The sequence below is a fragment of the Poecilia mexicana genome, unplaced genomic scaffold, assembly GCF_051168715.1.
Source record: "Poecilia mexicana isolate PSO_F unplaced genomic scaffold, ASM5116871v1 scaffold_4, whole genome shotgun sequence".
NCBI classification, from domain to species: Eukaryota; Metazoa; Chordata; class Actinopteri; order Cyprinodontiformes; family Poeciliidae; genus Poecilia; species Poecilia mexicana.
Genome location: NW_028263373.1, coordinates 28,464,164 through 28,486,896, shown reverse-complemented (window position 1 = coordinate 28,486,896; position 22,733 = coordinate 28,464,164). Strand labels below are relative to the sequence as shown.

Sequence of the window (22,733 nt, the reverse complement as noted above, 5' to 3'; positions counted from 1 at the left end):
ATATATATATATATATATATTTAAATGTAACAATATGCTTAAGCTAGTTTGGTATCTAAATTTGTGATTAATTTGATAACTTTTACATCCTCCCATTAAGTAATCAGAGAAGTTTTCTTTGTCAAATGCCAGTGTGGACTGTAAGAGGCTTCTTTAAGTGGTTTGTTGACTTAAATGTCACAAACTTTTAAATTCCAAAACAAAAATACTCGGCGAAAAGGCCGGGTGTGACAACCGGTAGTTTGTTACTGGAAGCACTTTTTGAACTAGTTCGATCAGATTAAGTTTAGATTAATTTACATCTGAACTGTAAGCAATGATCAGTTCATATTTGGTCATATTTCAAAGAATCTGTTTCTGGAAATGTGTCCCAGAAACAGACTACCTGTTGCTACCCGCGGTCTTTTCTTGGAGTGTTTTTGGGGAACTTTAAAGGCCAGGAGGAGAGTTGTTATGACAGAACCCCCTTAAAATAATCTTTCACCCTTTGCTTGATTTGTCCCCCGAATGGAAGTTCTTCTAAACAATGGATTTGTTTCCCCCTCTCCCTTCATGCAGAAAATGAGGAGGTTAAAGAAACAACACTACGGGAGCTTAAGATGCTCCGCACCCTCAAGCAGGAGAACATTGTCGAGCTCAAAGAGGCCTTCCGCAGACGAGGGAAGCTCTATCTTGTCTTTGAGTATGTGGAGAAGGTAAGTTTCTACAAACAAGACGTGGTCTTTAAACGTAAAAGCCCACCTGGTCTGACCTGACGTGCTGTTTTTTTGGATTTTCTTGTTCTCTTTTAGAATATGCTTGAGCTGCTTGAGGAGTTACCCACCGGTGTCCCGACCGACAAAGTGCGCAGCTACATCTTCCAGTTAATCAAAGCTATTCACTGGTGCCATAAGCACGACATTGTCCACAGAGGTAATGCCCAGATTCAGCTTATGTTTTGGGCTCTTTATCAAAGCACAGAGGGTGCCCATTGGTGATGAGGCAGCAAAAAGGCCCTCAAGTCTGAGAGAAACTCATGAAGCCACCAGAGAGCAGATCACAGTAGAACTGAGCTGTAAATTTAATCTTGAGTGAAGTCTAGTTTGAAAAGGTTAGCCGACGGATCCCGACACCGTTCTATATTGTTCACGAATGAAGCTTTTGGGTGAATGGCTGGCAGCAGATCAGGACACCAGATGGTCTATGTGAGCCTTTGGCACCGTAGCAACAGAGCAGGGATCCAAAGGCCTGTCATTTACCCGGCTGTCCAATCTGTCCATTTTTACTTGTAGAGGGTTTTGTTGTTGTTGTTGTTGTTGTTGCTTTTTGGTTCCCCCTATAAAGACGAACAGTGCTGTTTTTCTTTTGAATGAGATGAATACAAGCAGTGACGCAAGCCAGTCCAGGTCATCTCACTCCCTGGTCTGTTTTCTTCCTCTGCAGACATAAAGCCAGAAAACCTCCTCATCAGCTCCGATGATGTCCTCAAGCTGTGCGACTTTGGTGAGACGCCTCTAGTTAAATCCTCACGTTTGGTGCAGCTGCGGGAAGAAGTTGCCATACAGTCAAGAGTGTTTCCAACAGCGGCCATATTTGGCTGACGTATCAGTGCTTGAGGAGTTCAGGCGAGCTTCGTCTGGTTGTCTAAAGCTCCGCATGCGGCCCTCTCACACTGCTCCGCTTGCTGTCTTCGCTCATCTCAATTAACGAAACGTGTTGGGGAAACAAGAACCTAATCAGGCTTTTGATTCAGTCTCGTGGCACCACAACAAGCAGAGGGGAGAGACGTAAAACATGGCAAAGCTGACACGACGCAGGCAATCTGGAGTGAGAGACTGACGGCCTGCTGTTTGCTCTGTGTCAGCCAAAAGGCATTGAGGGAACAGACATAGGGCAAACAGTCTCCGTTGCGAAGGTTCATGTTTGGGCGCGCGTTCTCCTGCAGTGTCGTTCTCACCGCGCTTTGTTTTGATTGTGGAAGAGACCAGCAAGCTTCCAGAACACTGTTGTCAATTCTCCAGTCAAGAAAGTAGCTTTTCATTGTTCTAAAAGCTGCTAGAAACAAGTAAATGATGAAACAATCAAACCTGCATGGTTGGCTGCTGTTGGAAGACAAACTGCACGAAAAGTGGCATATTTGACCCCTTGTAATACACATGTGTTTTTAATGTCACAATTCCTACCATTGACCCTTGACCCAGGCTTTGAACCAGTAAAAATGTGAGAGTTACTTTTTTTGTGCTCTGTTTTGTTTTCTTAACTGTTTAGGGATTTTTAAAAAAACGTTCTATTTTTACCCATCATTTAAAACATAAATTCGGTAAATGGCCTGAATTTGCAGTTGAAACAGGTTACATACACTGAATAATAAACACATAGGCCTTTTTTTCCTCGCTGTCTGAAGTTAAATCAGACCAAAATTCTGTTGTTTCCACTTAGTTAAAATTTCAAAAATTATTTGTATTTGATAAATGACACAATAATTCTTTTGTTCTTCATTTTTTTTCTGTACATGCAGAAGCTCCTTTGTGCATTTGATGGTCAGTGTCTTAAGATACATAATAATGATCAGATCTGAGAAGAGGAGTCTACTTGATCAGTTCATATAGTTGGTAAAAAAAAATTTTTTAGTTAAAATATTATTTTTTAACTGGACTAAGAGGAAATGTCCAGTTTCAGTTTTATAATACATTCAGTGTCGAATTTGAAGCCAGTTCTGCTGTTTTAACTCCTGTCCCGGTCACACTGTGAACTAGAACCAAACTGAATTTGCACATTGACAGAAATTACTTTTTTTTACTGCACTTTCTTGTAAACCTTTTAATATATAAATATGCATTTACAAATGGCAAGTGAAAAATGTCTGGGATTTAAGATCAACCTTAAAAGGTTACTGGCCGAGGCCGAGGTCTTCTAATATCTTCAAAAGTTTGTTTCTGCATTTTATTTTGCCGTTTGCGTGCTAAAGCTACCGTTAATACTCTGCTACAGTGTAAGTACTGTACATCTTTGTATATGTACAAATATTAGTGGTTCAAGTTCATTCCGAAAGAAAAAAGAGACACAAAGGTGTTTTTTAGGTAAGCAGCTCGCTCTCTGTTATCCATTCAAAGTGAAACAAAGTAGAGAAAACCTCTTAACTAATGACTAACAGCTTTAGTCTTTCCGAATTAGTTAATTTATTTTGTTCTGTACATGCAGAGCGAAAAGCAGTTTCATTCTCGTTTCCACAACTATTCAAACCTATTGAACATTTTAATATTTTGTCATGTCAAAAAAGAACTCTGTGTAATTGGGATTTTATGTGATCACCCAACACAAAGCAGTGCATACTTGTAAGAAATCTGAAATATTAATTAAAAAAAAAAAAAGCATCTAATCTTGAAAATGTGCTTAGACGTCATGATTTGAACTGTACATGAATGATGAAAAACATTTGTTAAAAGTTGCCAGGAACACATTTATGACTTTCACAGTGCCATTTCCAATCCAGCCAAGCATGTCCTCCATGTCAGTGCAACTTTTATTTTAATCATTTATTACATATCTTACTTACTCACTTATTAGCACGGAGGGAGAACCTGATATTATACCATTTAAAATAAATAAATAAATAAAAACTCATCCGTGTCTAGAGCGTATCAGAAACCTTCCTTAATTACATCGCTCACCCTGTCTTCACTTTGCAGGTTTTGCTCGTAATCTCTCCGAAGGGACAGACGCCAATTACACCGAGTACGTGGCTACGAGATGGTACCGCTCTCCAGAGCTCCTGCTCGGGTACGCCCGCCGTCTCGTTAGCTTTGCTCGGCGGTCTGGTTCAGCCGGCCGTTGTCGAGCCGCGCCTCCATTCACCAACCCCTTAAATCCTTGCTGGCAGGGCTCCTTATGGGAAGGCGGTGGACATGTGGTCGGTGGGCTGCATCTTGGGCGAGCTGAGCGACGGGCAGCCCCTGTTCCCAGGAGAGAGCGAGATCGACCAGCTCTTCACCATCCAGAAAGTGTTGGGACCCCTCCCTCCAGAGCAGATGAAGCTCTTCTATAATAACCCCCGCTTCCACGGGCTCAGGGTAACTCTTTCTTCGCTCTCAATTTCTTTGTCTGCCTCCATCTTCTTTTTTTCTATATATATATGTATATTTATTTGCCTTCCCTTCAACTGCTGCATCCTTTTTCTTTCTGGCTGAGTTTTCTGTGCCGTGACCGTTTGGATCACAGTGACTCATGGTGTATCATGTATCCTGTATGCGCTGTGAAGGAAGGCTGTGATAAGTCTTCTGTGGCAGGATGGCGTCTCATCAAACCTCTGTCGTCCTTTCCTTCTCCTTCCCCTCTCTGGCTGCAGCCGGAGACATTTTGAATCGTTTTCAAACTGATCCTCTTGAAAAGTGATGTTTTTCTTAAAAAAAAAATATATATATATATAAAAATTACTTCAAAGGCTTCCATGCGCAGATAAAGATAAAACTTGTTCATAATTTTTTTTTGGTATATTAGATGACGAGATTTCAGTCTGCTCAGTTCTGCTTGTTTTGATCTCCGTATAGAATGAGCTGTTTTAGGGCTCTGTCACTTTAAATACAAACCGGCTGCTGCTGGCCACGTCCCCCCAACTCAAAGTTTACACTCGCACTTAAAGATGGCTTCAAAAAGATGCACAATCACACCACTGCGCATCCTTGAAAAGCAGAAGTGGAGCCTCCTGCACAACTAACAAAAATGCAGCTCTCCAGACGTGCTCAAGCTCCATTTGTGTTGCTAGGTAATGGTCTGGGCTTCACTGGGGTAGATCTGCCTGCTCATTTGTGGCATTACATTCGGAAGGTTTTTGAAACAGCTCATTTTCCAGACTCCAAAAACCATTAACGTATTGCCAAAAAATTGCTTTTTTTAAGCACTTAGGTTGTTTTTAGAAGCAGTAGAAACCCAAATGGAAATATAAAAACATGCAAAATGTGCCTTTTGCATAACAAGTCTCCTTTAATTCTTGCAAAATCATTTTTGTCATGTTGATCCTGAATTTAGTTTTAATATCAGGTCATACTCTCCAATAAGACATGTTTGTGTTTGACGTCGAGATCCAGAATTTCTAGTTCTTGCTAAACGGAGAAAAAAAAATCTCACCCTCCACCAGATTTCTGTGAGCGTTTGTTGTCTAAATGTGCGCCCACTCATTTAGTCTATAAGCCTAACTCATCGGTGGACGTTTGCTTTTAAGCCCCTCTCTTGCAATTATCTTAACAACACGAGGAGATTAAGAATGCAAAAGAAAAAAAAAGGGAGCTGCTTTCGATTCAAACATTCAGAGTGTTTGTAAAATGATAACTAAAAAAACAAAAAAAACAACAGCCAGGATGTTTGATTGATGTTGTGATTTGAAAAGAGCAGCTTCTGGATGTGAGAAGCACTCACAGTCGTGACGTCTTCTGTGGTGTTTAAAAAACGTTTAAAGCAGCGTTTAAAGCAGAATCCACTGACTTCCATTACATGCCTATAAAATGTACACAGAGGAGATTTACAGGGACGGGGAATAACTTCACCGCTAGTTGGCTTAGCAGGAAAACCAGCAGATAAGCAGGGCCGTGCAAATGCATTCACGCCCACTTAACCTTTTTTCATTTTGTCATTTTAGAGCCCCAGACTTCAAGGAGTTTAATATGCATGTATATATGTTACGTTTTGTCACATTAAGATCGTAGACTTCAATTGGCCTCTCCTTGGGCCGCCACCTTATCGTGGTGGAGGGGTTTGAGTGTCCCAATGATCCTAGGAGCTATGCTGTCTGGGGCTTTATGGCCCTGGTAGGGTCACCCAAGGCAGACAGGTCCTTGGTGAGGAATCAGACAAACTGCAGCCTGAAGACCCCTTATGACGGAAAACAACTTTGGATCTGGCGTTCCCTCGCCCGGACGCGCTTCAACGGGGCCCCCCTCTGGAGCCAGGCCTGGAGGTGGGGCACGATGGCGAGCGCCTGGTGGCCGGGCTTTTACCCACAGAGCCCGGCCGGGCTCAGTCCGAAGAGGAGACCTGGGTCCCCCTTCCAATGGGCTCACCACCTGTCAGAGGGGCCAAAGACGTTGGGTGCTGTGTGTTACAGGCGGCAGCCGAGGGAGGGGACCCCAGCGGTCTGATCCTCGGCTGCAGAAGCTGGCTCTTGGGAGGTGGAACGTCACCTCTCTGGTGGGGAAGGAACCGGAGCTAGTGTGTGAGGCTGAGAGGTTCCGGCTAGAAATAGTTGGCCTCACCTCAACGCATGGCTCTGGTTCTGGAACCAGTTTCCTTGAGAGGGGCTGGACGTACTTCCACTCTGGAGTTGCCCACGGTGAGAGGTGCCGGGCAGGAGTGGGCATACTTGTTGCCCCCATCTTGGCACCTGTACATTGGGGTTTACCCTGGTGGACGAGAGGGTAGCCTCCCTCTGCCTACAGGTGGGGGGACGAGTTCTGACTGTTGTCTGTGCTTACGGGCCGAACAGCAGTTCAGATTACCCACCCTTCTTGGAGTCCTTAGAGGGGGTACTGGAGAGTGCCCCTCCTGGGGACTCCCTTGTTCTACTGGGGGACTTCGACGCTCACATGGGCAATGACAGTGAGACCTGGAGGGGCGTGGTTGGGAGGAACGGTCAGACCTGGCAGGCCGAAACATGTAGTGAGGCTCTGCTGGGAACGTCTGGTGGAGTCCCCTGTGAGACGGAGCTTTAACTCCCATCTCTGCCAGAGATGGGAGTTCCGGGGGAGGTAGGGGACATTGAGTCTGAGTGGACCATGTTCCGTGCCTCCATTGCCAAGGCAGCTTATCGGAGCTGTGGCCGCAAGGTTGTTGGTGCCTGTCGCGGCGGTAACCCCCGAACCCGTTGGTGGACACCTTCGGTGAGGGATGCTGTCAAGCTGAAGAAGGAGTCCTGTTGGGCCTTTTTGGCCTGTGGGACTCCAGAAGCAGCTGATGGGTACTGGCAGGGGAAGCAGCATGCGGCTCGGATGGTCGCTGAGGCAAAAATTCGGGCGTGGGAGGAGTTTGGAGAGGCCAACCAGTCTACATGTGTTTTGTGGACTTGGAGAAGGCGTTCAACCGTGTCCCTAGGGGGGCTTTCTGGGGGGTTCTCCGGGAGTATGGGGTACCGGGACCTGTGATACGGCCTGTCAGGTCCCTGTATGACCGGTGTCAGAGTCTGGTCCGCATTGCTGGCAGTAAGTCGAGCTCGTTTCCGGTGAGAGTTGGACTCCGCCAAGGCTACCTTTTGTTACCGATTCTGTTCATTACTTTCATGGACAGAATTTCTAGGCGCAGCCAAGGTGTTGAGGGGATCCATTTTGGTGGCCTTAGGATCGCATCTTTGCTTTTTGCGGATGATGTGGTCCGATTGGCTTTATCAAGTCGTGCTCTGCAGCTCTCGCTGGACTAGTTCGCGGCCAAGTGCGAAGCGGCCGGGATGAGGATCAGTGCCTCCAAATCCGAGGCCATGGTCTTGAGCCGGAAAAGGGTAGAGTGCCTTCTCCGGGTCAGGGGGGGTCGTCCTGCCTCAAGTGGAGGAGTTTAAGTATCTGGGGATCTTGTTCACGAATGAGGGAAGAAGGGAGCAGGAGATCGACAGGCAGATTGGTGCAGCGTCTGAAGTGAAGCGGGTGCTGTACCGGTCCGTCGTGGTGAAGAGAGAGCTGAGTCAAAAAGCAAAGCTCTCGATTTACCGGTCGATCTACGTTCCCACCCTCATCTATGGTCATGAGCTTTGGGTCATGACCAAAAGAACGAGATCACGGATACAAGCGGCCGAACTAGGTTTCCTCCGCAGGGTGTCTGGGCTCTCCCTTCTGAAGCTGCTGCCCCCGTGACCCGACCCCGGATAAGCGGAAGAAAATGGATGGATGGATGGATGGATGGATGGATGGATGGATGGATGGATGGACTTCAATCGGTTATTTTGTTTGTTTTTATTTGACAAATACAGGGTGGAAGGAAACTTAGACATGTTTTCGACATATCCCATATTGTCCCTCAGCGAGGAAATGCAGATGTATCAGTAGCAAGAGAAAGATGGACACAGACATGCAGATTCACATAAAAGTAAAAAAACATATACACATATAAAAACAGACAAATACGAGTAAGAGACTGCACAGTAATGGCAAATTTACAACATAAGAAAAACAGCGCTGTGCAGTCATTAAAAATAGCGTAGTTTGTTTAAAATTCAAATTCAAAATACTTTATTAATCCCAAAGGCAAATTAAATGTTATTGTAGGTCATTAATTCAGATTCTTCTAAGAGTTCAAAGAAATTTAGTTCGCATTCTTCAAAGAAATGTGCAACTTAGTAAGATTAGCTAAAAAATTTTTACGAAATATTGCATATTTCTGCATAAAATCAAAAACAAACTATGCATGAGAAATGAAAAAACCATGTTAAAATTTATTGATTTTGTTGGGAGCAATGATGGTGATAAAAGCTACCATCCACTGAGAAGAAGGACCTGCGATTATTCTCCTCTGGGTGTCTCGGATGCAGCAGACTGTCACTACAGGAGCTCTTCAGTGCTGCAACAGCTTTGTGAATGTGGACATTTATTTATTTCAATAAGAACTGATAAAGCTGGTAGAGACTAAAATATTTGCATCTGTCATTACAGTAAAAGCATCGGGGACATTTTTCTTCCACTTCCTGGTTATGTTTCTACTGGCCTCTCATGTGAAATCCCAACAACATCCACTTCAAAGTTGTGTTTACGCCGCCATCACAAACTTTGAAAATCTTTAAGGGGAAAGGAAATTGTTTTTTTTTCTTTCAAATGTGACACTCACTAGAAACATAGTGACGTGGCCAAAACAGCACAAAAACACAAAGAGGTGTTTACGTAACCATTTTCCTGCCAGACTGACCAAACGTGTGGAACGGAAGAATAATGGCTCACAAACTGTGGCTAATTAAAGACAACAACTAAAAGCTATTTAATTATATTTTCTATTAAAATTCAAATCAGTCTCAACAAATGATATTTGTTATTTCTTATTATTCTTAAAAATCAGTTTAAGGTGCATTTAAAAAATCAACTCTGTCAGGGAGTCTAAATTGCATACGTCCCACAGATGAATGGGAGGAATATATTATGAAAATGTATTTATTCTCTGAGCTACATTGTTAATTTGTCTGTTGTAAATCGAATGGTTGGATCAAATCTGGTCAGTTATAACCAACAATTAATTTCCTTATTAATCACACTAACATATTTTAACAATAAAATTAAGAAAATAAAGAAGCAAGTGTGAAAGCTAACTACTTAAACGAAGGTTATCAGTGGAGTGAAGAGTGTTTTATTGTGGATACTTATTTAGCTGTGAGGAAGAAAATATAGCACACTTTTTCCAGACTGTTTGTTTACATTTTCAGAGGAATATCACCACCAGCCGTAGCGAGATTACTCCTTCAAGGTCTCATATGTATGCACTGAGATATTTTTAGAAAGACAAAAGAACAGCGACTGTTCTTCTGTCTTGGTCAGAGTGTGAAATCTGCGCATCTGTTTGTGTACGAGGTCAGTTTTATTGTGTTTTTTTCAAAATAAGCTCACGTGTTCCTAGATGTCCAGAAAGGAGAAAAATTCACCAAAGTATTAAGATCCTTTGTTAGATGTTTGGTTCATCTTATGTCTAGTCCATGGTGTTTTCCTTGGAAAAGCAAATTGTGGGGTCTATTCAGTCAGTGGTCTCAAATAACGTTCTTAAAAATACTGTATTTTAGTTTCCTGCTGTAAACCACCCCCAAACTTTGGAGCGAAGGTACCTGGGGATCATCGGCGGAGGCCTGCTCGATCTGCTGAAGGTAAGAAGAAAAGGGCTGGCAAAGATCAATTCTGCCTTGCTGAGCTGGTAGATTTATTTTTAGCTTCTTGCTTTCACCTCTTTGCCAGTTCCAGTCAATTCCTCCTTATAGTAACATTGAAAAAAGAAAAGAAGCAGAAGGACAAAAAGAAAATCCTAAATTTCATTAAAATCCGGTTTTCCTAATAACTCGATCCTCGCGCTGGTGTTTACGTCGTGACTGCAGGATGCCTCCTCGCCGCTCCGGCCTCTCTCTCGGCTCATATCCTGGTCCTTAGCCCTGCTGTTATTGCTGCGGCTGCACTGTAAACAGGAGCTCCGTGTCAAGAATGTGGGCTGCGCTTTTTTGCACTTGCGGTTTTTTTTTTTTTTTCAACAGATAAATGACTCACTGCTAACACGATGTCACCCCGGGACCGACATCACAGAGGACACACACGTGACCCTCGTTAATAATCAGCCTTTGGAGATGCGGTCAAACATTTATTTTGCAAAACGTTTCGTCGATTCCTGCCGCCGCGTCACCGAACAGAGTTTTGTTCTCTGTCGGTCTTTTTGGGAGAAGCGAGAGACGTCGCTGCCAAAGTGAGTTTTAGTTACGTAGAAGCAGGACAAGGCGAGTTCACGAACCATCCTCACGTCCATGTCTTTTATTAAAGGCTACAAAGATAGGTTATTAAACATGGCGATAAGAGAAAGAGAGAGAGAAAAAAGGTGTCATAAATCTTGTTTTATGTCAATGTTTTTGCCTGTTTAGTGACTGTAAGACACAGTTATGTGCAGCAGCAGCCTGACTTTCATGATAATGAAGATGACTCATAAAAAGGCATGACTGGATGTTCCAGCTTGTTTGTGAGGTCTTGATGTGTGGCGTGTGTGTTCGGAGGACTCATTGGCTCCCCCCCCACCCTGTCCCGCATCAGAACCTGCTCCTGCTGAACCCGACGGAGCGCTTCCTCACGGAGCAGTGCCTGAACCATCACGCCTTCCAGATGCTGCGGCTGGTGGACCGGCCTGGCCCGCCCACGCCCACACCTGTACGCTCGGCCAAGAGGAAGCCTCACCACGGCGACAACACCACCCCCAGCAGGTCAGCGGCGAGTGCCGGAGCTGGTTCAGACGTGTCAACATCTCCCGGGTGTTCAGCTGTTTTAGAGCTGCAATATGTAACTTTTTTATTTTTTTACATATTTGATAAGACTGTCTATCACTATGTTGTGATGGTTTAATATAAGACAGATAATCTGCGGAAAAAATCGAGTTCCTCCAAACTCCCTCTAGTGGTTCTACAGTTATCTGCAGAAATGCACCGCTCCCGGTCAGAAAGACCAATCAGAGGCAGGAGGAGGGTCTTAGCGCTGTCAATCAATCTCATGTCATGTCATCACAAAGTGACAGTTTTAACAGATATGTAAAAAAAAATATATTATTTAAATAAAAGTTACATACTGCAGCTTTAGTTGACATCTTTGCAGTTCTGCAGAAGTCACGGTCAGCTAAGAGCTAACAGTACCTATAGGAGTCAGCGGCACATCACATTTTAGCTGTCTTCATCCACTGGAAGCATTTTAGGAACAGTTTGTTATGACACTTTTGTCGCAAACTGAAATCACTGTTTTGTAAAACCTCTGTGGGTTTTTCTTTTTTTCTTTTTTGTAAATTGTCTCAAGATCATGCAGTTGGGATGTAGACCATCTGAATAGAAATACTTAAGCCTTGCCATAAATTATGACTTGGATTTAGGTCTGGAATTTGGCCCAAATATTTTCAACATTTTGAAAACCCGTTTGAATTCCTTCACAGGCCTGAATTTAAAGAGTCACAGGTTAGATATTTTTTTCTAGATCAAGAAAGCAAATATTTCAATCTGGGTTTGCCAATGCACCAATGACTGTTCAGCTTATTGGTTGAGTTGTTAGCTCTAGATTCTCACGGTGTCCTTTCACCCAGGAGCCACGGCGGGAAGAGCTCAGGAAGCCACCGGTCCAGCAGCAGGGAGTGCTCCAGCTTACCCCGACAGGAAGACATCCTCCCGGGCAACGACAGCTTCCTCAATGGCAACATGTCGGTGGCCATCAACCTCAGCCCCACCCTGCATCCCAAGAACTACCAGCCGCAGATCTTCAACCACTCCACCGCCTACAGCATGGACCTGGCCGGCAGCAACCTGCCTCACCTGCTCAGCCCCGGCGAGGCCAAGGGCAAAGGTGACTTCGAGATCAGCCTGGGCTCCAAAGTGCTGGACGGACCCGGAGCCAAGTACCTCAAATCCAACTTCCGCTCGCAGCAGAACCGCCACTCCTTTGTGGAAGGCAAGACCAACACGCTGCAGTCGGGGGACAAACACAGCCGACACAACTACGTGGACTCCCACGGTTCTGTGCCCTCCTCCTCCAAGTTTGGCTACCTGAACCTGTCCAAGAGCTACGGCACGCTCAGTGACGCCAAGTCGGTGGGAAACCTAAACGACGTGCACCTGTACGCCGACGAGCCCACATCGCGCTACTTCCCGTCCAGCTGCCTCGACCTGACGGCTCCAAGCAGCCCGGCGTCCCGCAGGTTGGAGCGGCTTGGGCCCGGCACGACCGGCCGAGGGGGCATGCGCTCGGAGAGAGAGAGCAACACGCTGGATTCCTCGTACAGGCGTTCGTCCACCCGCCACAAGGCCTCGGAGGAAGCCAAGTCACCCGATTCCCTGGACCCGGGAGACGGCAGCACGGAGAGGAGCCATGGCCACTCTCTGTCTGCGCCGCGCGACCCTCTGTCATACGGTCAGGGCTACACCAGCCCTTTCTCCTCTCAGCAGCGGCCGCACCGCCACTCCATGTACGTGCGGCGGGATCACCAGAGGACGCACGGCGGAGACGAGGGCCTGCTGATCGGCCAGGGAATCCCCACCAGAGCCAGCAGCCTCCAGCTCCTGTCGCCCCAGCTCCAGCACCGTACGCTGCCGCGCCACTCCGGGAGCTCCTCCAGGGAGGACGACATGAGCCGGGTCAGTGATCCGCCCACAGTGGACCTCTCTCGATCTAAGGAAAGCCCACACCCACAGAGTCCTGTCATATTGCACGCCTACACCAGATTGCGTTGGGTAACTCTGCCTCAGTCTCCTGTTTGTCCAGCAATGCAGCGCAGGATTTCTTCCTGCAGCATTGCAGCACACAGGCCTGTCACAATAACTAATGATAAATTATCCTGGGGATTGTTGCGATAAGTGATGTTGGGTGTTTTTTTTTTGACCATTTAAAGCTGCACTATGTAGCTCTTACAAAACATATGTTGTTTACATATGTGCTAAAACTGTCACTTTGTTGTGACGGTATAAAATGAGACAGTATACACACAGCCATGATTGACAACGCTAAGACCCGCCTCCTGGCTCTGATTGCTTGTTTCTAGTCAGCACTGGGAGAAGGCAGAGATAGATTATCTGTCTCATGACAAAGATGTAAAACGCATGTTTATTACAGTTGCATAATGCAGATTTAAGTTCACGTTCAAGTTTCTTTTTAAAACTGGGACAATATGTATTAATGAACATTTACATGTAAATACCTGAGATTATAGCCAGGCAGTTGATGTTAAATCACAATAATAAATACAGCGATAAAAACTGCAAAATAATTGATAATGGCATGATAATGCAAGATCGTTTTAGAAAGACCAATAAACTTTAATTTTCCACACTTTACACTGGAATTGGAAGATATTTTACATATCCAAAATAAAACACAACCACCAAAAACAGTAAAATAAGCAAAAAGAAAAACCACACATAACCGAAACCATATATGAAATGTATGATGAAGTCTCTGAAAACAACATTGCCCTTCAAGAAAAAGAATAAAATCATCTGAATGGAAAAGATCAAGCTCATTTTAATTTATCATGTGATTAATTGATTAATTGATTAATTGATTATTGCGACAGTCTTAGCTGCATTCGAAAAAAGTCGGGATTTGTCCTTAGAAGTGAAGCTGGATCTGGTGACCCACTTAATTGCATAGACAGAAATAAAGCAGCAAAACAACTAAATCAAAAAAAAAAAAAACATGTTCTTGTTAGGATGTAGGATGAATCATCCGATCCGTGTGCTTACATACACAAATGGCATAAATGGCTTTTGCGCTTGTGTGTATTTGCATGTGCTGTGATGCTGAGCTCGTCTTCATGCTTCGCCGTGTCTCCATTGACAGAGCGAGCAGGCACCCACTGAAGTTCCCCACAGCAGACCCCCAATAAGGGATTCCACCAGGGACAACACTGCATCTTTTCACACACAGCGGCAAAAAAGCGAGGTCCGACATTCTGCTTTGCACCCACCATTCCCCACCCACATCCAGGCTTCCGAGAGAGCGGATGTGGGTGGATGCTGCTGTCATGAACTGCTCTCTGTCTCTCTTTCTCCATCTCTCTCTCTTTCTCTGCATCAGATGCCTCTTTATTTTTCTGTGTGCTTTGCTTCCATCTAATGTGACTCCTTATGGTAGCACAGTCAAGTTCGTCACTGCAGCTGTTTTATTATTACCAGTGATTGTAGGTAAAAACTCCCCCACATTCTTTTCCAATAAAGGTGTTTTTTTTTTCTCTGATGAGATGCTTTGCTCGGCAAAGGTTTTATATGATTAGTGTTTCTGCTGTCAACTCAGGTTGGCCTGTATCATGAGCAGCAAGCAGAAGACGGAGGCTCCTCCAAGGAGAATCGCAACATCTACAGTGAATCCATGCCCAGGAGGGTGGGCAGCTTCTACAGAGGTTTGTTTCCCACCACTGCACCATGGAGGCAAACATGGTGGCTTAGATTGGGACCCCCATTTAACACATTTTTTAGGGAAGTTTAGTGAAGGGGCAGTAGTTCATATTTCCGGGCACTTTGTGTCATTTTGTAGCATAATCAAGTGTTAACTTCAGCTGTTAAAAAAAATCCTGTATATATCAAATATGACTAAAAATACGTTTGACTTTGTAATTTAATGCCTTGAAATTGGGCCTCTGTCTCTTTAAGAAGCTCCTGTGCTTTCTCAAACTCCGCCTTCAGGAAGTCATCACAACATGGCTTCTCTGTTTACATTTTAACCAGTGTTTCATTGAGAGTTAGCTCATATAATCAAATCAAAATCAAATCTGATTTTATTTGTGTAGCACTTTTCAGCAACAAGGCTTTTCAAAGTGCTTTGTATCATAAAAACACAACGATACAAAGTCACAGAGCACACAGTCAACAACTGAAACACATCAGACTGTTGATTAATGTTTCACTGATAAAGTTTCAAAAGCAATTCTGAACAGCTGGCTTTTTACTCAGCAAGTGAGCGAAGCAGTTTTTGCTAATTGCTGGTGGCTAGTCTGAAGGGACGGCTGCTGTGAGGTTGGAGCTCCAAAACTGCAGCTCTGAAAAAAAAAATAAAAAACTCGATTAATAATAATAATAGGAGTAGTCATAATATACTATGCAAAACTATAACAGAAAATTCTGTGCAGTTATTAGGAATAAATAGGAATATCAACACATTCATTAACATGCATTCATTAACCCATAATACTTTGGGTTTTTTTTCTTTTCCAAAGTCCTGCACTGTAAATACATTTAACACAGAACCCCTCAGGTGGCCTAGTTTAAGTTCACCTGGTTCAAATTTTTTTTTTTTTATCTCCTGTTAACCATTTGATGGTATCCAGTTATTAATCGGTTACTCCGAAAAATAATCAACAGACATCGGCAATACATTATATTGATGTTAAGTCCAACAGGAAGGTCTGAGTTTCTCACATGTTGATGTTAAAAGGTTTTCTTTTTTTAGCTGCAGATGCATCCATCCTTTGCTACAAATGATCAAATGTTCACAAAAGAAATGCTGCTACTGCATTTTAGACAATAAAATCGATATTTTCATATTCACAAATGAATTGGTTTATTTATTTGCATTTTTTTATGCATCTTTGATATATAACAAAAAGATTTAAGTGGTGAAATGAAAAATCTTGCATTTTGCATCTGTTTATTCTGCTTTTTGTCGTTTGTTTGCCAAACAGTGCCATCTCCCCGGCCAGACAACTCTTTCCACGACAGCAGGGGCCCGGGCCGGGACTCTGGCTTGTCTGGGGACGGCAGCAGTTTGACAAATCACTCCAAGCGCCAGCCTGCCTTCGACCCCTGGTACTTGGATTCTTTCTTCGCTGAAGAACGGTCTTTTGCTGAAGAAAGACAAATTCATTTACCATTTCTAAGGACAATGCTGCTACATTCAGTTAAATCCTCCCCAAATTACACGGCGGCTTTTGCACAAGTTATTAGATCTTTTTTTGCTTGTTTTTTTTTTTTTTTTCTTTTTTATCCCAGTTGGGATTCAACCTCTGTGCTCTTTGTTTTATTTTCAGGACTGGCCCAGATACTGTGGTCCTGAATGCATCCGAGCCATCCAAAGAGAAGGAGAAGCAGGGTTTCTTTAGAGCAATAAAAAAGAAAAAGAAGAAAAATCAAATGGTAAGTTAAATTCTTTAAAGACATTTCATGTCATGTCATTTCGACAACAAATCTTGTTTTAAAGAACATTAATTGAGATCTGCTGTTTATGCACTGACTGCATTGCTCAGAGACAACAAAGTTTAAAAAACTGTAAATATAATCTGGTGAAATATTGCGTTATTCTATTGCTTTAGTTCTTTCCTGGTCCTCCAGTGTAAAGTATGAACCAGCGTGACATCTCCCCTAAAAGGTTGTAGTACGAAGTTGTTCAATTAAGATAAAAGCAGTATGTTCAGGAGGACATGTCCATGAAGTCCAAGCAGCTTGCTGTGCGCTAACATGGAGGGAAACTAAAAAGCGTTCTTCGTTGGATCCTTCAGTAGCATAATGATCCAAACCATATGTCTGAAAAAAAGGCAGAAATAACTGATCAGACACAAAAACAATGGATATCTGAGGTCTAATCCACACGCAGTCAGATGCCTCCAAAAATAAACACATTTTCATGTGTTTTGACCTTTCATTCACATGAAAACACTGTTTAATATCTGTAAAACAATTATTTATAGAAACTCCAAACAAAGTAGGGCTATGAGCAAATTCTGTTGGTTTTGTTTTTGTGTGTTTTGCGTTGCTACATGGGGAAAGCAGAGATTTGGGACAGTCTGCGACAAATAATGCACCATTACATCCACAGTCTTGCTTTGACACAATTCCCAATCAACTTTTATCAACTTTATATTCTAATATAAATATGTACATATATTTATGTAAAAACAGCTAAACCTGTCTGCCTGTCCACACAAGCGAACCTCATGGCGTCTTCTTTTAATTCCTAACAGGAAGCTGTGGCAGTTTTGAAGCAATTTGATTGGCTGACTTAGGTTTAGCTTGGCGTTACGCTGCCCCCCGCTGGCTTGGCATGTTTAAATCAACGCTTGGGGACGGATTTGCGCGGGTGTGGATGAAATCTTTCCTGAAACCGTGTGTGCAATATTATGTTTTTAAACAATGTGACCTGGCTGCGTGTATACAAGGCCTCTGTCCCACAACCTAAATAAAACCTAATAATCCAGAGAGATTGTTACCAACATTCAGAGGTCCTTCTCTGCACTCTCCAACCTTGTGAAATCTAAATAGAAATAGAAAAGTGTTGCACCATTGGTGGTGCAAAAAAAAAAAAACAATAAAAAACTCTATTCCACTTAAGTTAATGTATCAGACAGATCCCTTTTTTTGTATGTGGCTCATCCAAAAGCGATTCAAGAGTGCTTAGGCTTCGGCTGAGCACATGTGATTTGCTGCTTATCAACGTAGCGCTAAACCATGAGATCAAGCTCTGCAAACCCACTGACTTGATAACAGAGCATAGATCAGAAAGGCAGTGGGGGCGGGGGAGGAGCTGCGGGAATAGTTCCTAAGCCACCATATTTTGACATATTAAACTGTCTACCACCTCTGCAGCGCTAATGGTGCAGCATGGAACCAGTGTTTGAGCCTCCATTCACATTTCTATTTATAATCGGCAGTTTGTTCAGATGCTGACAGTGGGTGGGTGTGAGTGGAGGGGAGGTACTGCTGATGACAGAGCACAAATAAACGCAATCTGGCCTCAGGGAATCAGGCAGCCAGAGCTGGTGGAAAACAATATATCGTTTGGAAATGCTAAACACAGCTAATTTCTCCTCTGGGTTATTTATTTGATGGAAGAGAGAAGAAGTTGGCACGTATTTTGCTTTTTAGATAAACAAACATTTTAGATGCAACTTTTATATTTTAATCCTACAATTAAAGACAATCAAAGCAACTTTTATATTTTATTTCCTACAATTAAAGACAATCAAAGCAGAAATGAGTAACTATTGAATCTATATTAAAGTGAACTCACTGTAGGCTAGTATGTTATGCGTTAAAAGATTAAGAGTTTCTATTCACTATTAAGGATTATCTGTACTAACGGATAAGTAGTTAGACCAAAGTTTTAAACATTTTAATTTTTTGTAGCTTTTCATGCAGGATTTTCATAATATTACTACTGTATTCTGGTAATATTATGACTTTATTGTGGTAATGTTATGACTTTATCCTCGTATTATTTTGACTCTATTGTTGTATGACTGTATTCTTGCAACATTATTACTTTATTCTTGTAGTTATATAAAATAAAAAGAATATTCTGCCGTAGAGTTCACCAAAATTCAAAGTCCAAATAAACAGAACTTCTGTAGAACTTCTCAAACAAGATGATGACCACGCTGAACTATTTTTGTCATATTAGTGACAAAAATATCCCCTTTCCAAACATTAAATCTTCAAAAACATTCAAAAATTTGGTTCATGGATGAAGCCAATTTGTCGCCCAGCCCTGCAGAATGCTCTCCTTCTCAGTTTGACCACTGTGCATTTTGACTTGCACCTCTGCTCTCTGGATGTCAGGCGGCCAGCGAAGGCATCGACGCAGTCATCCAGAAGAGCTCCAGGTCCTCTGGTCACCAGAGCAGCCGCCACAGGAGCCGCGACAAGAGCAGAGACCGCAACCAGGAACGAGACCGAGACAAGGACTGGCCACGGGAGAAACTCTCCGATTCACACTCTCCAGTGAGTCTCCTACACACGCACACACAAAATGTTTTTACCAATATGTATGGCTTTGTGATCTATTTTCTAATGTCCCTTTTTTCTTTTAAACTGTTAATTAGTTTCTGTAAAAACAATCAAACTTCCTTTAAGGAAAGTGTGTCGTGGTCAGTTTTTCACTTTGATTGCTATTTTGGTTTCTAATCAAGATGTTTTCTGTCTTTATTTGCATGTTTTTAAATCAAATTTATCAAATTAAATTTTGAGTCTTAAATGAGGACAACGTATCAAACTTCCGGAAAACTCAAAATTTCCAAACCCAAGAGTGGTTTGGAAATAAGATTTAGGCAAACTGGTAGATGTATGGGCTGGTTACCGATTTCAATGTATACCACAGCTTTAAAAAGTTATGATAAAATCGTAACTTTCTGTTCCAAAGTTTTTCATAAAATGTAAGAGAAAGGCATTTTAAAAGTAGAGGAGCTGCTCAGCGCTCGATCTTCACACATTACTGAAGTGAGAAAGTCAGGTGTTTAGAAAGTTATACCCTGAAAACTAAAGAAGCAATGACTATTATCGTTAAGGTAATACTTTTTTAGAAGTACAATTGGGTTTTAAGTGGCTAAAGCAGATTGTGTGTAAAGCAGCAGAGTGCAGGCTAGCTAACCAGTAACGTGGCTTATTGACCAGCTAATATCAGCTTGTTAGACTCTGACTGTTAATCTACAAAGACCAGAATGGCAAGTAAAACCCACATTCACTTAAAAACTTAGTAAAAACTATGTCTAGAAATGTGGGAACGTCTAAAATCTCCTGATGGAAATGTAACAATATTGCTATATGCTGCGTGTGTGCCTTTTTGCCATTCTATAGAGAGCAAAAAAAGAACAGGTTTTTGTGAATGAAATGAAACAATACTGTCACCAATACAAAAAATAATACAATAGGCAGTGCTATTTATATTTTGAATAAATGTGAAGTGGGAAAATTCAGGAACTCCCGCAATTTATTGTGAATGGCAAGTTGTTGCTTCAGGCAAAATATTTAAAAGATGTTTAAAATTCACTTTTGCTTTTCATATTGGGGGCTTGGTGAAACATGGGGTGTACACAGAATATGAGGAACACAAGAAATTTAAGGGGGCTGTTGTCCCCTTTCATCCCCCCTGTAGATCCACCCCTGCTCTGCACTGAAAAACCCCACCGCTGGGTGGTTTCTTTGTTGGTCTTTCAGAGTCAGCCCCTGAAGTCCCTGCGTAAGCTGCTGCACCTCTCCACCTCCTCCTCCAACCAGACGGCGTCCTCCGACATGCGCTACCAGCCGCTGCCTAACTCGGCCTCCGCTCAGGGTGGTTTCTCCGAAAGCCGGGGTCACTCAGGGGTCAGCACGCCCCAGCTCAAGAGCCGACAGGGAGCCTACCCGCTGCCAGGCCAGCTGGAGCCCGGCTGGCACTCGTCCGCCTTGGGGCGGCCGGAGGGCAACCCGTACCCGGAGCAAATGGGTGTCAAAGGGGGCCAGAACGGGCACGGCTTCGGACGCCCGTCCCGGTCGCGCATGCCGAACCTCAACGACCTGAAAGAGACAGCGCTGTAGTCGTCGGCCCCTCGCGCTCCTCCCGCCTCGGCATCCCGCTTCCCTTCTGTTGCTCCTACACCTCTCACCCCCACGTCCCCCTCCGTAAACGGGCGCACACACTCTTCACACACACACACCAAAACACCAAACCTTCTGTCGTAAACACTGCTTGCAAACGGGCCGAAAGCCTTTTTATGTCGTAATTTTTTTAAGCTTCCATGTTTGATAGACTTTATATTATTATTACTTCTGTAATTCTAAAATCAGATTTGTATTATAAAGTAAATATGTTACAAATTCAGTATATATATACATATAGATATATATATGGATGGATAGGTAAAGTGTAGATTTTAAGTGCAAGTATTTTTTGCTTTTATTAAATATAGAAATATGGTACATTTTACTGTGTAGTATTAACTTAAGATTAAACTAAAGCATTCTGAACACATCAAGTCGAGCCAGTTGTTACTGCTCACGTCAGACCCGATGTCCCTCTCACCCACGATCCTAATTCCTTTCAGGTGTGTCGCCTTTTGGATGTGCTCTGTCATTCTTGTTCTACTAAAAAAAAAAAAAGAAAAAATCACAGCTGCACCGACAGTGAGATGGTCTAAACATCTGACTGCTCATTTGTAGGACATTAAGGTTATTGTGTCTTTATGAACTGCGGCCATTTTAAAAATAATGTAACCATAAACTAAACTTCTATACTCTGACCTACACCGCCCTCTGTGGGTCATGATAGAACACTGCATTGACTGTTTCTTGACAGTCACGTCGTTATTCCTGCTTCAGATCATGAATCGGTCTGACGCGGTTCAAACAGAGCGAAACGTCTGATCAATGTTTATGAGCTCATTTAGGTAAAAGTATTTAAATTTGATCAGTTCATTAAACTTGCTGTGCTTTGTGCACATTTCATGGATGCAGCTAATGGTAGAGGACATCTGAAGCTGACGATGAAGACTTTTTTTTTTCCTCCGGTGAATAAAAGAACCTTCACAGTGGCTCGACTTCAGTCCGTTTTAGAAATGCATGAACTCACTCCAAACCCTCCAACCCCTAGCTGCCGTAGAAATAAGAAAAACGTTTCTGACTGTAAGAAAGAGTTTTTACAGCAGCTAGAGGATCATAAAAGCCATTCATACTGGTGCAGTGACTCTCAAAGGAACACTTTGTGTTTTTTTTATGTGGATGTTATCAGTATTTTATCTTTTAGCATAAGTTAATATGAACCTTTAGTTCTTAAGGTCTGAGCAGTTTATTTACCCTTATTTGCATCGGTTTTGTCACATTCTGCTAAAAGCACCAATGCGTGTGCTATTTCCAGCCTCTTTCAGCCTTTATTACCACGACTTTCTGCTCTTTATTATTATTATGTTTTGCTATTTATAATTTATAAATTATTTGAGCAACTATTTCATCTAGTTATTCAGCTATAACGCCCTTATAGTTGTTGGCAACCTGGGTAAAGATGTGTGAAATGTCTTGGAATGAATTATGTCCCTTTAATGGCATAATTTTACAGTGAATTGTTTTTTTTTTTTTGTTTGTTTGTTTTTTTAAAGCTAACTTTTACATTTAATATATGTATTCACAGAGTAAAGAAAAGTCTACAGTAATACATAATTGTTTGTAACAAAATTGTCATTATTGCCGCTGGCACCTCTGACCTTTGATCAGAATTTTATAAAAAAATATTTTAATATTTATCTCTCATCTTCATGGGATGACACACAGGCCCATTTCCTTTTAACTCACCCAGAACAAATCTCCACTGTTCACCTCTTACAGAGCATCCAGGAGCGTCTTGTTTTCAGTCTCCACATCTCCATGACAACCATTGTACGCTGTCCACACACCAAACTGTTATGTGTGAGTAATGCCAGATAAAAAAAATAAATAAAAAAAACATTTCTGGCGAAAGGCTTCACCTGGCACCACTTGTTTATGTTGGATGAAATTAAGGTTAAGATTTTCACCAGTAAACACTCCAGGTGGGGTGGTAAGAAACAAAAAATTTAAATAAGCACCTCATACTCTCTGTATGGTATAGGGGAGGATCTGAGATGCTGTCCACTGCTTTTGTCCTCCCAAGAACATTAAGAGTGTTTGGGCAGTCTTCAAAATGAGAACTAGCTAATTGCATTGAAACTAGAGACACAAACAATCAATCGACTTACGATTAACTGTCGATTAAAATTAGATCAAACGGATTAACTGATAACGTCCACTTAGACCTTTTTTTAGTGTTGCAATTTGGCCTCCATCCAGCAGAGGGCGATGCTGGTGAACCCTAAGCGGAGTCAGTCGAAACAGA

General features: G+C 42.7%; 2 protein-coding genes across 2 annotated transcripts; both read left to right on the top strand.

Annotated features, from left to right (window-relative positions):
- The first annotated feature begins 558 nt into the window (after positions 1-558).
- Positions 559-4,340, top strand: LOC148160023 (cyclin-dependent kinase-like 5). The gene is made up of 5 exons (XM_088005160.1): positions 559-695; positions 792-912; positions 1,423-1,482; positions 3,669-3,759; positions 3,860-4,340. The coding sequence occupies exons 1-5, from the start codon at positions 600-602 to the stop codon at positions 4,164-4,166; spliced, it is 675 nt and encodes a 224-aa protein (XP_087861286.1). The 5' UTR covers positions 559-599; the 3' UTR covers positions 4,167-4,340.
- A 1,507-nt stretch (positions 4,341-5,847) lies between these two features.
- On the top strand, positions 5,848-22,344 carry LOC106921338 (cyclin-dependent kinase-like 5). Its single transcript, XM_088005286.1, has 13 exons — positions 5,848-5,929; positions 5,976-6,104; positions 6,697-6,848; positions 7,040-7,186; positions 9,713-9,793; positions 10,716-10,882; positions 11,743-12,787; positions 13,989-14,090; positions 14,442-14,547; positions 15,826-15,949; positions 16,171-16,276; positions 18,695-18,856; positions 20,069-22,344. The coding sequence occupies exons 1-13, from the start codon at positions 5,848-5,850 to the stop codon at positions 20,426-20,428; spliced, it is 2,763 nt and encodes a 920-aa protein (XP_087861412.1). The 3' UTR covers positions 20,429-22,344.
- Positions 22,345-22,733: the final 389 nt, after the last annotated feature.

Excerpts from the sequence above, each read along its gene's own strand:
- LOC148160023 (XM_088005160.1), top strand. The coding sequence starts at position 600 with ATGCTCCGCACCCTCAAGCAGGAGAACATTGTCGAGCTCAAAGAGGCC. Across the intron at positions 1,483-3,668 it reads CCTCAAGCTGTGCGACTTTG|GTTTTGCTCGTAATCTCTCC; the intron begins GTGAGACGCCTC and ends TTCACTTTGCAG. Across the intron at positions 3,760-3,859 it reads TCTCCAGAGCTCCTGCTCGG|GGCTCCTTATGGGAAGGCGG; the intron begins GTACGCCCGCCG and ends CCTTGCTGGCAG.
- LOC106921338 (XM_088005286.1), top strand. The coding sequence starts at position 5,848 with ATGACGGAAAACAACTTTGGATCTGGCGTTCCCTCGCCCGGACGCGCT. Across the intron at positions 15,950-16,170 it reads CAGCCTGCCTTCGACCCCTG|GACTGGCCCAGATACTGTGG; the intron begins GTACTTGGATTC and ends TTTTATTTTCAG. Across the intron at positions 16,277-18,694 it reads AAAAGAAGAAAAATCAAATG|GCGGCCAGCGAAGGCATCGA; the intron begins GTAAGTTAAATT and ends TCTGGATGTCAG.